The sequence below is a fragment of the Drosophila kikkawai genome, chromosome 3R (assembly GCF_030179895.1).
Source record: "Drosophila kikkawai strain 14028-0561.14 chromosome 3R, DkikHiC1v2, whole genome shotgun sequence".
Classification (NCBI taxonomy): Eukaryota; Metazoa; Arthropoda; class Insecta; order Diptera; family Drosophilidae; genus Drosophila; species Drosophila kikkawai.
This window is the reverse complement of record NC_091731.1, coordinates 32,672,551-32,686,363: the sequence shown is the minus strand read 5'-3', so window position 1 is coordinate 32,686,363 and position 13,813 is coordinate 32,672,551. Positions and strand designations below refer to the sequence as shown.

General features: G+C 42.1%; 1 protein-coding gene across 3 annotated transcripts in view; it reads right to left on the bottom strand.

Annotated features, from left to right (window-relative positions):
* Positions 1–8,783: 8,783 nt before the first annotated feature.
* The window catches only part of mesh (sushi domain containing 2 mesh), a 19,694-nt gene continuing 14,664 nt past the window's right edge, over positions 8,784–13,813 (bottom strand). The window contains exons 10-16 of one of the 3 annotated variants that reach the window (XM_017178588.2): positions 13,551–13,709; positions 12,727–13,471; positions 12,238–12,656; positions 11,936–12,123; positions 11,394–11,633; positions 11,274–11,324; positions 10,395–11,198 (exon numbers count right to left, since the gene is read on the bottom strand). In XM_017178588.2, coding sequence (XP_017034077.1) covers positions 10,723–11,198; positions 11,274–11,324; positions 11,394–11,633; positions 11,936–12,123; positions 12,238–12,656; positions 12,727–13,471; positions 13,551–13,709 — 2,278 coding nt within the window. In that variant the 3' untranslated portion in view covers positions 10,395–10,722. Of the gene's footprint in view, positions 9,092–10,394; positions 11,199–11,273; positions 11,634–11,935; positions 12,124–12,237; positions 12,657–12,726; positions 13,472–13,550; positions 13,710–13,813 lie in introns of those variants that run through there. The other 2 variants (XM_017178571.2, XM_070286542.1) reach the window with 2 other exon arrangements.

Genomic DNA, 13,813 nt, shown 5'->3' with positions numbered 1-13,813 from the left:
GCTTTTTTCAGACGTTTTCCGGAATTGAGTCATAATTTTAGCTTAACAAACAAACAATTAAATCTTTTTTTGTTCCTAAGACAATAATAAATCGTTACAAAAGCCAAACATATAACTAAATCAAATTTGTTTAAAGAAAAAAACACTGCTGGTGGGGAATTTTCAAGTTGCCATAAGCACAACTCTCGGCAAAATAAACAAAATATAAATCAAAATAGTTTTAAGGCCCCCAGATGACACATACTTTTTGCTCTTCCTCACAAAATATTATAAAAAACATAATTTAAAAGATAACTTTTGACAGAAGTTATTAAAAAAACATTTCTCTTCAGTTGACACTTATTTTCGTCCTCTGCAATATATGTTTTCCTTCATGTTTACAGGCTCCTCTGCCTGGCGATCAATCAGGATGATTCATTCAACTTGGAGTACCGCGGCCCGGTCATCATGAAGGGCAAGCCGACGCCCATGGACTGCTGGTTCCTGACACGCGCCACCAGCAGTGCTGCGGCCGTAGTGGGTACACTTCCTCCGGGAGCGGGTGGCAGTGGGAATGGCAGCCTCGACTCGCCGCTACTGCAGCCGACTACGCCGACAGCAGCAGGAGGTCCTCCACCACCAGGACACCGGACAGGACATGCCAGCGTGTCACGTACCTCGTCCGCCGGCGCAGGACCAGGCACTGCAGCTGCAACTGGAGGCACATAGGAGATGTGCAGGGATTCGTCTTGCTGCTGCTGAAACATCCTGTAAAGTTGAAACTGCGTGCGTGACTCCTGCGTCTGTCCGATGTCCAATGTACGGGTCTGCTGGTCCTTGGACCACTTAACCACTTCATTTCTATGCCTTTGTGTTTGTGTTGTCCTGCATCCTGCAGCATCCCAAGTCTCCTCGTGTGCGTCTCGTCTCTCGTCTCTCTCTCTGTCTGCCAGTGTGTGGCATTGTCTGATTGCTGCTGCCGGCACGTTGCGGTCTTAAGGGAAAGGAGAAGGAGGAGGAGCAGGAGCCAGAGGAGCCCGGGATCGTCGCATCCTCGTGCAAGGTAATTTATGTTAATGCTCTCCTATCTGCAGCCACTCAGTTGGCATTTGAGCCAACCCAACCAGGCCAACCACTTAGCCGAGTCACTTTACAAATGATTTACATTTCTTGCGTGTACGTTTACGTAATTTATGCCACATTATCGGGCCGGGTCCTCCGATTCCTGGAAATTAGCCTGAGCACTGCCCTCTAGCACCTTGCCGCCTTATCTGGGAAAATTGTAAAGAATAGTTTGTGTGATTTACAGTGTTGCATTTCTTAAAGGAGGACCCAAAGGAGCTAAGCTATAATTCCATCCTATAAGTTTGAGTTCTTAGCTCTAGAGTGAGTCATTGGAGTATGGTTATTATCCTTGAAATTCCCCTTTAAGGCCAAATTATCAGGCCATCTCCTCTGAACCCCCTGGAAATTAGCCTGAACCACTGAACCACTGTGTTGTTGGTCTTATCTGAACAAATTGTAATGCCAGCCATAAAGAATATCTTGTGCCAGGAGGAGCTTTGACAAGTTTCATCCCATTTGACCCAATCCGTTCGGCAGTAAACTAGATAAGTCCAAAACAACTCAATATAAAAGCCATAATATGCCAAACAGTTAAATATATACATATATATAAATATCTCGTTCTCACGAAAGGATTTTGTCAGCACAGCCAGCGAAAGAGCAAATCCTGGCTGGGTCCTGGCTCCTGACCCACCGCCGCCGCTCCATCCCCCCCACATTTTATCCTCCAGCAAAATCCACTGCCTGATGCTGGCATTTATATATTCTGTGTGTGTTTTTGTTTACAAAGTTTTGGCCAACCGAGCTGCTCCTGCTGCAAGCAAAGAGTTCTATTTCAGCCAAAATACCGCAGAATGGAGCAACGGAAGCAAGGGGGCAATCGGGAAAATGGCGCTGTGCATAGAGAATTTAACACATATTTTGAAAACAAATATTTGACATGAACAAACCGGCGAACACATTCTCAAGGCATGGCATAGGGGCTTCCTAAGGAAATGCCACAAGCGAGGGCAGTTTCGAACTGAGAACGATTAGCCAATAAATGTGAACTCCAATAAATTACATTAAATATCTATATAAAGTCTCTATAAAAGAAAATAATGAGATACTTTGAAATAATTAAAATAATTAGAAGATAGAACAATATTTATTAAAATAACATAAGGATATTCTCTACTTTTAGTATAATTATACAACTTGGCATCTAAAGAAGTAGGAACAACCTTCCCTTTTGAGTGCTTTATACAATTTTTGGATTTTGTTATATTATCCTTTTTATTTCTTCTTTGAAGGGTTTAAGCACTACTTCAATAATTTTATCTGTAACTTAATGGTTTAAACAAATTTTTATTAAGTTCATATATTTTTAGGTAGCAATAATATTACTTATCAAAGCTACACCCTTGTTATATAAATAACACCTTAAAAATCTAATTTTCAATGGCAACCCTCGCTTGTGCCTATTTTTAGCCAAAACTTGGCTTAATGTACAATGTCACAAAAGCGTAATGAAATCGCATTAAACGCCCCCTCAGAAACCCATTCACATGTATGTGAGTGGCATGCCAGGACAGCAAAAAATGCTGAATGCTGAATACTTGCAGGCAAATTCGGTGGCCCAATTTTTCGGTATATATCTGTCTATCCTACAGTCAGTATACATCTCCTTATGGCCTCGATATGGGGCACATTATCGTTAAATGCCAGGGGCAACAACAACAACAAGTTGGCATGCAATTTGATGACTTGGAAGTTGGCAGGCACAGGAATTTTGATGATGCCATTCAGAGGGCATCAGAAGCGATAAGTGTTTTTCTTGGGGGAGCTCCTAACGGGGCCTCGTTAGAAATGGATTAACATTGATTAGTTTTTGCGGCAGAAAATTTCCCTAATTAAATGTCTCGAAATATGGTCAGGCATTTTTAATAAATCTCAGCTCGAGTCCATACCCGGGTGGCTCATTGAAATTCATTGGAGCCAGATGTAAAAAAAAGTACAAAATACCCATAAAAGTTGCCTGATTTGGTGGCACTTTTTCCACTCATTCCCGTCCAGAAACCCACAAAAGTAATCCAGCCTTTGGGTTGTTTCCTTTCCTTTGCCATTTCGCTTCCCTCCCTTTTTTCGTCTGCTCATAATTTTCCTCATTTTTCCTATTTAGTCTTATTTATTCTTCACATCCGGCCTATTTGTACAGGATGTTGCTGGGTGGATGCCTTTGCTTGGAAGGACTTTCCGCTGAGTTGCCCCGCTTTAAGGACCTTCGATGCGAGGGAATGCATTGGCCATAGGGCCACACTTGAGAATTGTAATTATTTTTAATGATTGCACCGCTGACAGTGCCTGCACTTCATATCCATCAACTTGAATGAGCCATTCGCCTCATCAGCTCCACTTCACAATCATTTATCATACGCCCCAACAGACAGACAGAAAGACGGACGGATAAATAGTAGTGTGTTTATCTGGGGCAAATTTATTCCGAGGCAATAAAAGGCCGGCTTTTCTTTACATTTCCGCATCAATGGATATACTGATGCTGCCATCGACCTCGCACAATTTCCGCTTCCTGTGCGCTAACACACAAATCCGGATCGCGAGGCGGAAAAAGAAAATACCAATCAAATAAATATTTACCCAACTAAATACGGCATAAACTCTTATGCGACAATTGGGCGTGGCACTCAAAGCCGGGCATCTTATTAAAAATTTAGTTGAAATTCCCAATGACAGGCGTGCAAAGTTTGTCAGCTGCAGGGAGAAAAGGAGACCAGGTCTCTTTCTCTGTCTCATTTAAAATTCATAAAGATGGAAATTATGATTGCGATGAGCCGACGACAAAATGTCAGAGGCAAAAGGCTTCTTCGCTCTGCTCCTCGGTCCCAGGGTACCGAGGGAGGAAACTGGGAAAAAATAAAGAAAGAAAATTTTGCTAGCCCAGGAAAGTAGCGACATAATATCGCTTATATAGTAATAATGCTGATGACGTTAGCACAGGGCGATAATGAGGCACTGGCAGAAGAGTTACGCATACGCCCTGTGCAATCAAAAGGGTTGACCCCATAAATTCAATAGAAACTCCTCGCATACCAAAGGAAGCTTCTGCTCCTCCCTCATTGAGTTATCTCATCTTTTTTGCTGCTGCTCACCTGGTGAAAATGTCAGAATGTGGAAATTTGGGCCAAAGTTTCTGGCATGCTTAGTTTTTTGGGTGCCCAACGTAAAAGTTTTCCTATTTAGATTACATACTGCCAGTTTTTGGGGCAAAGGCAGGGACATAAAAACTTTTATTGCCCCAAATGCTCTATTAATAAATGATACATGGATGCAGGACACTCACAGTAGGATAAAACATGTAGCAGGAGTAACCAGGACTCGACATACATAGAGGGCATTGTCAACATTTGCCTGGAAAAACATTCAAGGCGTGGCTTAATCGAAAAAATCGGCACTAATTTCAATTAAAGTTGGAATGATTGCAAACAGGCAAACAAGAGACATTCCATTCCATTGCAGACAACTTGGCAACAGCATTAACTGACTTCATCCTTTACCAAGCCCCACTCTGCCGCCACAAATAGAACCTGGGCAAATACAGAGGACTTCGATGGATTCATTCATTTGCATACCGATGCAACTTTGCCAAGCAGCTCAGCAGCTGCAAGAACGCGACTGCAAATCACGTCACTGTCTGCCTCTAAATGTGGCAGACAACAAATCAATTTGAGGCTGGTTTACCATACCAAATTGAACTGGATCGTTGTTTATACAGTTGGGCTCTCAGCCGAAGTATCTGGTGGCATAAGGAGCAGTCGGAAGTGACATTTGCTATGACATCAGAATCAGGAATTAATGTGCAATGCATTTAGTGTCGTGCCATGTTGGTTAACAGAGGAAAAGATGTTCAAAAAAATTATAAATATTATTGTAAAAATGAATGAAATCTTTGATAATCATCATAACATTATTTTAAAGGTATGAGCTATGCTCTACATTTTTTCATAGAAAATTTTTAAAGTATTCACCGCTGAAAAAAAAAATATAATAAAAATCAGGAACATGTAAGCCAGGCATTTCCCAAACATTCCTCAACAACACCTGGTTGAAGTTTACAAATATTTTCTTTCCGCTTTAATTAAAATATTTTGTATCAGCATATTTACAGCTCAGAAAATATTGTTATTTTCAACGTGAAAATATAAAGCCCCATATATATCCTTTGCAATCGCTGCAAATCGAGGATGTGAGCGCACAGTTTATGTTTTTCCTTTTCAATCGAATGCAATTTGCCGCGGATAAAAAGGGAAACAAAAGCATCTTCGATAGCGGTAACTTTCCGTGAACCATTTTCCGTTTGCGATTTTCCCAGAGCGCGGGGTTTTTTTTTTCGCGGCCAGCGCATTTTCTTTGGTTCTTTCCACACAGTTTGCTCTTTTTTTTTTATTCCGCTCTACAAAAGGCGTAAACTTTTCAGACTTTTCAGACAGCGGTGGTGCTAAAGTGGCAATTTTTTCTGCCCCGCTTGGCCGCCTTTTTGCTCTGCATATTTTTTTGCCACTCAAACATTCTCTTTTTTTGTACAGTGTACTATGTCCACGGGGCGTATGGACAACATTTGGCCCACCTTCGTGCATTTGATTTGTGGGGCCATAAAGTTCCCAGGCAACAACGATGCTCCGATATTTACAATTTTAATTCAATTTGCTGAGAATTCCTGTGTGTTCGTCCGTTCGCTTGTCAGTGATGGCCACGGGGGGCTGGGAGGGGCCATGGCCGGGGATGACCCCCAAAGAAACACTTGCTGCTATTTTTGCACATTAAACTAATCGATATTTTATGTGCCGAGTGGCAGGGGAGAGGGAGAAGGAGACGGAGACGGAGGAAGAGCATTAGATGCAAGTACATTTTAGCCATTTTGTCGTCGTGGTCGTAGTCGATTCAATGACAGCTCGGCCGAAGGACAGCCAAGGACTCGTAGCATGTTGCTGTTTAATTGTCTGTAAAATTGTTAAATTGCTTAGCGTGTCAGCAGGATCTGGGCAAGGATAAGGGGAGGGGACAGGATGCTGACAGCAGCTACGGGGCTAACATGCATGTGCAATTACTATCGACAGCCATTTGATACCATCGATGCATTTATTCATTTTCAGCTACCACAACCATTAATGGGGGGTTTTATAATTTAAAGAAAAGCTTAGAATACCCAGCAATTAAATAGGATTTCAGCAAATAAGAGTTATATTAATTTAATTACATTTTCAGCTATATTTAATCTACTTAAAGGCACAGATTGCCCTTGTTTTCTTCGTGAAAAACAAGGTGTCTTGCCAAAAAGAAAAGTCTGCAATGCATTTTGCAAGTGCAGGTTTTTTATGGTCAGCCTCTAAATTGCAACTCGAAACTTGCCAAACCGCAAATGCAAAGATCAAAACTGCCGGGAGCCATAAAACTGGCTCCACTAATGCCATAAATAATCGTTTTTCTGGTAGACATTTAAACTTTACTTATTTTTTTACTGGTTGTTGGGGTAGGGAATTGCTTACGTGATTGAAATTTTGAAAATTCCCAAACAAAGGCTGCCGACATAGGTAGGACTATATATACTTTTTTTTGGCAATCAAAAGTTGTTTGCGCCTTTGTAGTTGGACTGTTTTGTGGCTTGTTTTCAGGCGCACCCACGACGACCCCTGGAAACTGCCCCTCAACCGGCACGCAGTTGGCATAACAAATACGAGTCCGTCGAAAAAAAGGCAAGCCAAGTTTCTTGTTCCGTTCCGTTTCCACATGGCCAAAGTCCAACTTTTGACATTGACACTGTTTCCAACTCGTGTGTCCTGTCCCGTCTCCTTCCGTCCTTTTCTGTTCTCTCCGGCGATCCTGGCCCATATCCGTGTCCCGGCTTTACGGCGTAATTGGGCGTGAAGGGTTAAATTGAATTGCGTGCTCACGGGAGCCAAACGCTTAGGCAAACACAAACAGAGCTCTGATTTCCCCAGCTCTGTTTTACAGCTTGCAAAAAATTTAGGATTGTTTTTTAAATAATTCAATGTTTAATATAACATTAAAGTTAATATATATAAACATGCTTTTTAAATGTGCAAAGATAAGAGGAGTTCTAGAAGGATTAGTTTACTGTTTTTTAAAATAAAAATAGTTGAGATTCATTTATTTTTCCAACTAAATTAGTTACTAAATTACCTTAATAATATATTCTCCATATTTCTGTCTTCATTACGTATTTTCCCTCTGTGTAGAGAATAACCTCATTTAATGTTGGGTCAGTTCGTGACCGACATAAGAGTATTTATATTTCCCATTTTGCGTTCGAGCATTCCCACTAAAATCACTCTAAATTGTTTTCTCGTTGCAGCCTGTGGATTATCCTGTAAAAATGTTTAAACTATCTAAGTGTGTTTGCGATATCCTTGTAGATGTGTGTGCGTACTATTGTGTAAAGAATGAGCGTGTAATTTGTTAATATGTATTTATTATGATCCTACTTTGTGATGGTTTCTTAGGCTGAACTTTTTCGTGTAACTAAATCTAATCGAGAGAGGCAAAGGCACTCACTTGAACTGTAAAAAAAAATCGACGAGCAAAACAATGTAAGGCAAATATTCTAACTAAACCACTCTCAACTTTTGGGACAACTTAATTAAGCCGTAAACGTAAATTAGCATAACCACAAGGCACCAAAGGATAAACCAAACCAAAAAGAACGTAAAATAAACACAGATATATAATGTATACATCTAGATGTTATTGGGTTCGTCAACTTCTATACAGGGCTATCGACCAGTAAATAAACCAATGACAAAATTGTTAGCAAACCCAAAACTGCACCAAAGTAAACCCGATATACAAATGTACAACCGAAAGTCACACACAACCAAAATACAAGTATTTACATGGATATATATATGTTCTACAGTCCAAGGCATCCAGAATATAGTACTATAGGCTAAGCAATCGTATATAAATGCATATATATATTGAAGAACTCTCCAGGCATCGTTCAAGTTTCCATTGATCTATGGGCATCGTTACGAAGGACAAATCTCTACTTTACTCTAACTGAAAAATAGCTTTATAGTTCTTAAGCCATCACACCGGAGGTCTCTCTCCGAAATCATGGACTTTGGTTAAGTACATACCTATATAAATATAGATATATCCATAGCAATATCAATGTGCACAGATGCAAATACTCTAAAAACGTAAATACAATTAATTCATAAAGTGTATCCAACTGTTCAGCTGAATGTTCTTCTAAGGCAAGCGTAGCTTAAGACTCGATTTGTTTTCCGTTGGTCTAAAGTGGTGTTGAGTGTTAAATCTAAGTTAATTACTTGTACTGTAAGACATGTTAAGTGCTAAGCTAACTAAGCCCCCATCTGAGCCCACTCTCTGCCCCTCCTGTCCGTCTTCATCGGTACACGAAATGGAGTATATAAATGTTAAATATGTTAAAGTGAATCAATATGTAACTGTAACCCAAGAGTAAAATGCAAGATAAACATATGCAGAAGCAAATAAAAATATTTCATTGAACCCTGAAATGTTGATGTTGATAATTGCCTTAATTTTAATCATTTTATTTAGCTTTTTGTGGTTTAAATTTAAAGGTAAGTTTATTTCCATTTACTTAAAAGCTCCTTTCATTAAAGGATCCCTTCAATTTCAGCTTGTTTTTTATTCATTTTATTTTGAGGTTAATAAATAAAGTTTTGATGCGTGTCGTCTCTTTGAAAATGAAATTCTGTAATTACTTCTGAGGTTGGAAATTCGCGTCCTGCGATTCCTTATTCAGCCCACGATCGCACGTCTGCGCCAGCTAATCAATGTGCTAATCAAATTACATGTTGTTTCGACTTCTGCCACTTGGATTTGGGCAACAAAGCCTGGGCAGCCTCCTCTTCCTCCCGTGCGATTCGTTCGCGAATCCAATAACTCGCTCCACAAACCAGAAGCAGCAGGCTAGGAATCAGAATGAGCAGTACCAGGCCAAGAGAGATGCTTGCCACTCGGGCTGATTGTTCCTCGTGTCCTGCAAAGGTTTGCAAAGGAAAATAAATAATAATCTAAATAAATATCTAACATTAAGGTCCTGGGAAATATGTTCTTTAAATTCCCTTCTCTAAAATTTAATATATTGGTTTTTAATTATATTATAAAAATTTTCTTTCACACTGATTTATAAATCAAACCACAATTCCATTTTATTCAAGCCATTGTCTCTCTGTTACCTCAAGCCTTTAGGTATATTTTTAGCTTCTGTAGCTTGTAGTTTCTGAGGAAGATACCTCTCTGCTACCTCTGCTGTTCATAGATTAAGCCACCAACTAGGCCATCCATCTAGCCATCCACCAGTCCACTCCTCCTATACGCCGCACCTTAACCCCTCGAGGCTCAAAACTACATAGTCGCCTAGTTTTCGAGCTCGTTTCGTCCTGGCATTGTTGTTTGGTTCTATTCCCGGATAGACAAACGCTGCATATACTGGCACATTGATGGAAAGGACGAAGGATTCAGCAGCAGCAGCAGCAGCAACAGCGGACAAGCAGACATAAGTAACGGCAACTTGTCCATCAATTTGCTCAAGATTGATTGACATTGGCGTAATGCACACAATACATTTCTCCTCAGTGGATGGGCGTAGGTGGAGCGAATGGGCGTGGCAGTAGCAACAGCAGAAAAAAAAAACAACAATGAGACACTGCTTAAAAAAAACCAAGTGACAGTCGAAGATTAATGTCTCTGGCTTCGGTCTTATTGCTTCGTTATAAATTTCATGTAATTCGTGTTTGCACTGCCGTTGCATTGAGGAGAATACACTGGACAACAAAGGGGGGGATATTTGATAATATAAAAATAATATATTAAAATCTTTAAATATAAGATTTCTTCTCTCTGCGGATTACATTTTAAAGTAATCAAAAGGGGGCAACTTTGGTTTAAATTAAGCAACTTTTAGTCTCTATTCTCTGCTCTTTTTGAAGAGTTTTTAAGTTATTTTGTCATGAACTCAGTTTTATTAAAATTCTCTTCCTCACAAACTTTCAAACATGTAGTTTATTTATCTTGAAAAATGGTACTTTTCCCTGTGTTCTGTTATTTTAATTATAAGCTGTTTAAAGTAATTGTTTTGTCTTCAATTAAAATGCTATCTAGTGCAATTACTAAGGCGTTTAGCCGGTTTATGCAAATTATTACAGAAAATTGACAAGCCTTTCATTAAAATTAAATTAAACTCTGCGAAGTGTCAACTTTCATGTAACAATTGGCATTATCAAAACGGCCTGCAAAGAGAACGAGAACCAAGATTAATTATTATAAATTAAATACAATAATTATTAATGTGTAAAGTACTATAAACAAGTGTTTGGTGTTTTATTCAATACAAAACGATGATGGTTTACCTGGGCCGAATTAAATACAGTTAGATGACTTAACGATTGGATTATGCTTAATTATTGCGATTGTGATAGACGGTTGGGACTATTTTATATGGGTTTAAGGGCAGAGCTGCTCACAGCCCTGCTTAATGGGGGTCATGGCGAACAGGTAAAGAGTTAAAGAGGCAAAGTTTCTTAAATCTAGTTATTAGTGTTGGGTGGCTCTTAGTATTTGAACTTTGCAGCTAGGGGCAGGTGGGCGATGTTCTTCGGATGAGTCCTCCTAGACCTCCGTGGACTTCTGCACCGAGGGAGTGGGCGAGGTGGCCAACGGCGGTGATGGCAGGCCACTGTCCTGTGTCAGCGGCGTTGGCGCTGTCCTCAGGGGCGTGGTGTTGGCCACTCCCTGGGGAGTTCCGCTGAAGTACTGCGTATTGCTGGGCAGGACCGGCACTCCTCCGAAGCGATTTTGGACCGCCGCCTGCTGCTGCGGGGTGTAGTTGATGGAACTGGCCCCGCTGGTGCGACTGTCTAGGCCGCTGAAGGTGGGACTGTACTGCTGGCGGTGCAGCTGATCGGCCTCCTCCGGCGACATCGGCTGGTGGTAGCCCGCCGGGTGGATGGTGCCACCGTGGACATCCGCCTCATCGAAGTCATCGTCCTCATCCGGATGGTGATCATCGTGCTCTCCTTGCTGATCCAGCTCCGTGCCGGAGGGAGAGCGTAGGGAGCGGCGACCCGACTGCTTCGGCTTCTCACCTGTTACGTGGGTTACGTTGGGATTAATGTAGGAAATGTCCTTGGCCAGCTTGGAGCTGTTTCTAATCTCACTACCTTCCGAGGAGGTCACGTCCTCATCGTTCTCATCCAGATCCCATTTCTTAGCTGGAAAATCAATTTGCGGTTTGCCTGGTAATGGTTCGTTCGTGCGATATACTTTGTCGTAGGACCTACTTTTCTTCAGCGTACTCGCATCCGTATCGCTATCATCGTCATAGTTCAGCGTACGCAAATTCCTTGCGGAGCTGGCCCTCGATCTGGGCAGCATGGGCATCTGCCACTGCGGATCCTCCTTCAGCTGCTTCTGACGGTAGCGGTATACGCCGCACACGATGCACAGCATCAGTGGGCAGATCACCAGGAAGATAATGCCAATTGCAATGAAAGCGACGCGACGCGTGTAGTACACCTCACCTGCGCGGGGAAAGCGGAAGCGGAAGCGTGAGGTCAGCAAAGGGTCAGAGGACGGAATTTTACGGGAAAATTAGGGGTGGAAATCAAAGGATAATCTACTGGCTGACTGGATTTTGGAGTATTAATTAAAGGAAATTTTTAAATTGAAGAGAAATCAAATTTATGAAATATTTAAATGCTTCTCAAAGAATAAATTTCACTATTTAATTCAGTCAGTCAGTAGAGTATTATTATAAAGTTTAATAATAGAAAATTGGCTCTAAATGGAAAATTATACATTATATTTACAATTTAATACTTACGCAGACACTCGGTATAACCGTATTCGGGAACATTCCAAAGACCATTGGCCAGACACTCTCTCCTCTGATCTCCTACCAGAATAAAGCCCTCATTGCACTCGAAGGACACCTTGGCTCCTGGCATAAAGTCAAAGCTTAGCTTGCGACCAAATCGAGGAGTTTGTAGCACACCACAGGATATAACAGGTCTGTTGAGGTAAAATATTAAATTATAAAGTAAATAAACAATTTTACTTTTAGTAAATACTTAAACAGCATTTACATTTTATAATTTAACTTAATTTTTCTATTTTGCAACTCACTTTGAATTCTCCGATTGCATATTAACTATAGTGTCATAGTAATTCTTGGTAAAGTGCGCCAAATCTCGATTAAGGGTCATGGCATAGTCGTACTGGCACTGCAAGCACTCTCCGCACAATTCCTCGGCTCTCTCCAGATCGTAAGTACGATTGGCAGGCAGGAAGTCCGCCGGATCTAGGACATAGTTCGGCAGGAAGGTGGCATTCGCATAGTAGCTGGACATCCTTCCAAATTCGCGGGTGAAGAGGGCAGCTCCCACGCCAGGAACCTCGCGATCTGTAAGCATCCATTTGATGCCAAAGTTGGTGTGAATGCTGCGGAGATCGTTCAGGTTCAGAGTGGCCACTTGACCATTGGGTAGCATGAAGTCATCCAGCTTGTTAAAGCTCCAGTTTCCAAAGAGACCAGCCGTTTTATTCTAGATTGAATTTATAAATAAAATAACGTTTAAGAAAATTTACATAAATTAAAGGAGCCAAAACACTCACTATAAACTTCCAGGGCAGGAAAACGCGACCGGTCATGAAACCCTCATTCTCGACCACCTCCACGCCGATGCCTGCGTCGAACTGCACCACAACCTGGGACTGATTGAGCAGGTAAGTGGGGGTGTACACGGTGACTCCGTCAAAGTGCTGGAACTTCAAGCTCTCCCGATCGAAATAGACCCGACGACCGTCGGCCAGGACATCCAGGCGATAGCGCCAGCGGGCGTGCAGAGGACGCAGACGCACCTCAATTGTGGTGGTGGTATTACCTCGCATAGCCATCGCCGTCAGCTGAGTGGCCTTCACCTCGCCGTAATAATTATTCGGCAGCTGTTGGAATCGTCCCTGGATCTCGAACTTGTTGCTCTCGTCAACACTGCGCGCCAGTACAAATTCTCCCAATCCGTTAAAGGTGTATGCCGTTCCGTCAAAGGTCACAAAGTGAGGATCTCCAAAGACGCCGGCAATTCCAGGCGCCTGATAGGCCACGCAATCCTGCGAAGGACGACGCTCAAAGCGATAGGTTTCGCAGCCAACAGCCTGTTCCTCTTGCCAATAGCAGCAGGAGTAGAAGGGACGCATGTCATGGAACCACATGGACAGGGAAGGCACCTTGCTGGCCTCGTTCCAGGGCATCTTGCCCAGATTGTGAACGCGACGAGGACGAGAGCCCCACATCTGGTCGTAGGTCAGCATCAAGAAGCCATAACGATCATAGCAGCACTGCTGTTCAGCTCCTTGGGCACTAAAAGATAGAAGTAAACATTAAAATTAAATACTTACAAACAAGGTTTAGAAAACAATACTTGTTTGCAGATACTTACACTGGCGTTCCACTGACCACACAATGGATGGCTCCGCGATGCCGCAGGCAGCTGGGATTCGAGTCCTTGTCGCACTCACGATCCGGCCGGAAGCGTCCTTTGTCCAGGACCGCCTGGTCAAGGGTGCAGGGACACAGGGGCAAATCGGCGGCAAAGTTTCTGTAAAGCAAAACGGCAACATACATTTTAGCCAGGGCAAATTCCCTTTATTGCAATCCTGCGCTAATTAGAAGGCAGGGTCAGGCTGTATGGCCGAGTGTGCG